At 46.1% G+C, this 1,928-nt stretch overlaps 1 protein-coding gene across 1 annotated transcript in view; it reads left to right on the top strand.

Annotated features, from left to right (window-relative positions):
- The first annotated feature begins 257 nt into the window (after window positions 1-257).
- The window catches only part of LOC119330037 (protein mago nashi homolog 2), a 3,416-nt gene continuing 1,745 nt past the window's right edge, over window positions 258-1,928 (top strand). The window contains exons 1-2 of the mRNA XM_037603143.1: window positions 258-581; window positions 682-858. Of these exons, the coding sequence (XP_037459040.1) occupies window positions 333-581; window positions 682-858 (426 nt within the window). The 5' untranslated portion in view covers window positions 258-332. The remainder of the gene's footprint in view (window positions 582-681; window positions 859-1,928) is intronic.

Genomic DNA, 1,928 nt, shown 5'->3' with positions numbered 1-1,928 from the left:
TGGCGTGTGAAATCATCTGTGCCATCGGTGACAGGCTCAAACGGAGTCACAAACAAAGGAAAGGAGCAATGAAAGCGACGAGTTTTTTGTTTGTTTGTTTTTTGACGAAAAGTTTGAAGGGTAATGAAAACGAGGTGCAGTTTTGTTTTTTTGAGACAAATTCGCGCCTATCGCAGGCCGTCTATGGGCCCAAATTTGAAGACGGTGGCCCAAAGAAGGAAGAATAAACAGAAAGGGGAGGTCCAGTAAACGTCCCAAGGTTCAGACGAAGTGCCGAGCACGAACATAGCGGCGCTGCAACCTCTCCGCCCCCTACGAAGAGAGAGAAAACCATGGCGGCGGTCGGCGGCGCGGGCAACGGAGCCGGCGAGGAGGCAGGCGGGGCGGAGTTCTACCTGCGGTACTACGTGGGGCACAAGGGCAAGTTCGGGCACGAGTTCCTCGAGTTCGAGTTCCGCCCCGACGGCAAGCTCCGCTACGCCAACAACTCCAACTACAAGAACGACACCATGATCCGCAAGGAGGTCTTCGTCTCCCCTTCCGTGCTCCGCGAGGCGAGGAGGATCATCCAGGACTCGGAGGTTTGTGCCCCGCGTTCCTCCTTTTTCTAGTGACGAACAGAGACCTAGGGTTAGGGTTTTGTGCCGACGGTGATGGTTGAATCTCTGCTGGGATTGGCAGATAATGAAGGAGGACGACAGCAACTGGCCGGAGCCCGACCGCGTCGGCAGGCAGGAGCTCGAGATTGTCATGGGCAACGAGCACATCTCCTTCACCACCTCCAAGATCGGCTCCCTCGTTGACGTCCAGACCAGCAAGGACCCGGAGGGCCTCCGCATCTTCTACTACCTCGTCCAGGTAATCCATTCACATTCTTTCCCAATCAACGTTAACATGATTTGCGCCATGTCAGCAATGTGGATTCTATGCTTAGGTCAGGTGTGAGCTTTCCTATTGGAATATAGCTTAACTGAACATTAGTCTTATTCACTTGGTCGCATATCTAGAGTCCTTAGTGGTAGCAGAAACTCAATGTTTGTCTAGGGGTATTGATGCTTGGTACAAACTGGGAAGACCTTTTATGGCTTTGCCCATGGGTGACCGAGTCTTAGTATTCCTTGTGCTAAACTCATTTGTAATATACCTGATTTAATAGTAGAATGGATCTTAATTAGCTCAAAGTAATCTACTGACTGTGAGATGGTTATTGCAGTATTGCCACGCCTTCATGATTTTTGAGATAAATGACGAGTCAATGGTTAACAAGATGTCAGATTGCCTTCTTCGTCATCCTCTATTAACCAAGAAAGAACCAATTTCTTACAAAACATGCCAATATGATTGATTAATGTTTTATACCCCATAGGAACCTAGCATACCTATCATCTAAAGGAAGCAAAACAATATATACCATATCACATCCACCTTTTGGTATGTAGTGTTTACACGCGACCATGCTAAAAACTTGAAACAAAAGAAGGTCAGCAAATATAACATGACTTCAAGAGGTCAACATCTGTTCTTATTCTGAACCTTTCACTCTTTCCGGCACAACCTGTACTTGTAGGGATGTGGTGTAAGGAAGAAAAAACTAAATTATATGGGAACACAAAAAAGAAAATGAACAAGAAAGGAAACAAGAGCGGACTGTTCCTCCATAATGTCATATTGTTTCTGGATAGCCATACAACCCACTAGTCTGTGACAGTGCCAGTTAACGATTTCTGTTTTGGATGACCATATACTTCTTTGTCTACATTAGCACTAAGGAAATGTCAGCTCTTCCTGTGGATGGTCATATACATCTTTTGTCTATGTTAGCACCCAAGCTATATCAATTCTTCCATCCTCTTTCAGTTGTGCATCTGTGAGGCTGTCACCATATCGGTTTTTGGAAACAGTTAAACATATGAAGCACAGATGTAGAC

Source organism: Triticum dicoccoides, chromosome 7A, assembly GCF_002162155.2.
Source record: "Triticum dicoccoides isolate Atlit2015 ecotype Zavitan chromosome 7A, WEW_v2.0, whole genome shotgun sequence".
Taxonomy (NCBI): domain Eukaryota; kingdom Viridiplantae; phylum Streptophyta; class Magnoliopsida; order Poales; family Poaceae; genus Triticum; species Triticum dicoccoides.
The sequence above is the reverse complement of the archived record's forward strand: the minus strand, read 5'-3'. Positions and strand labels throughout refer to the sequence as shown.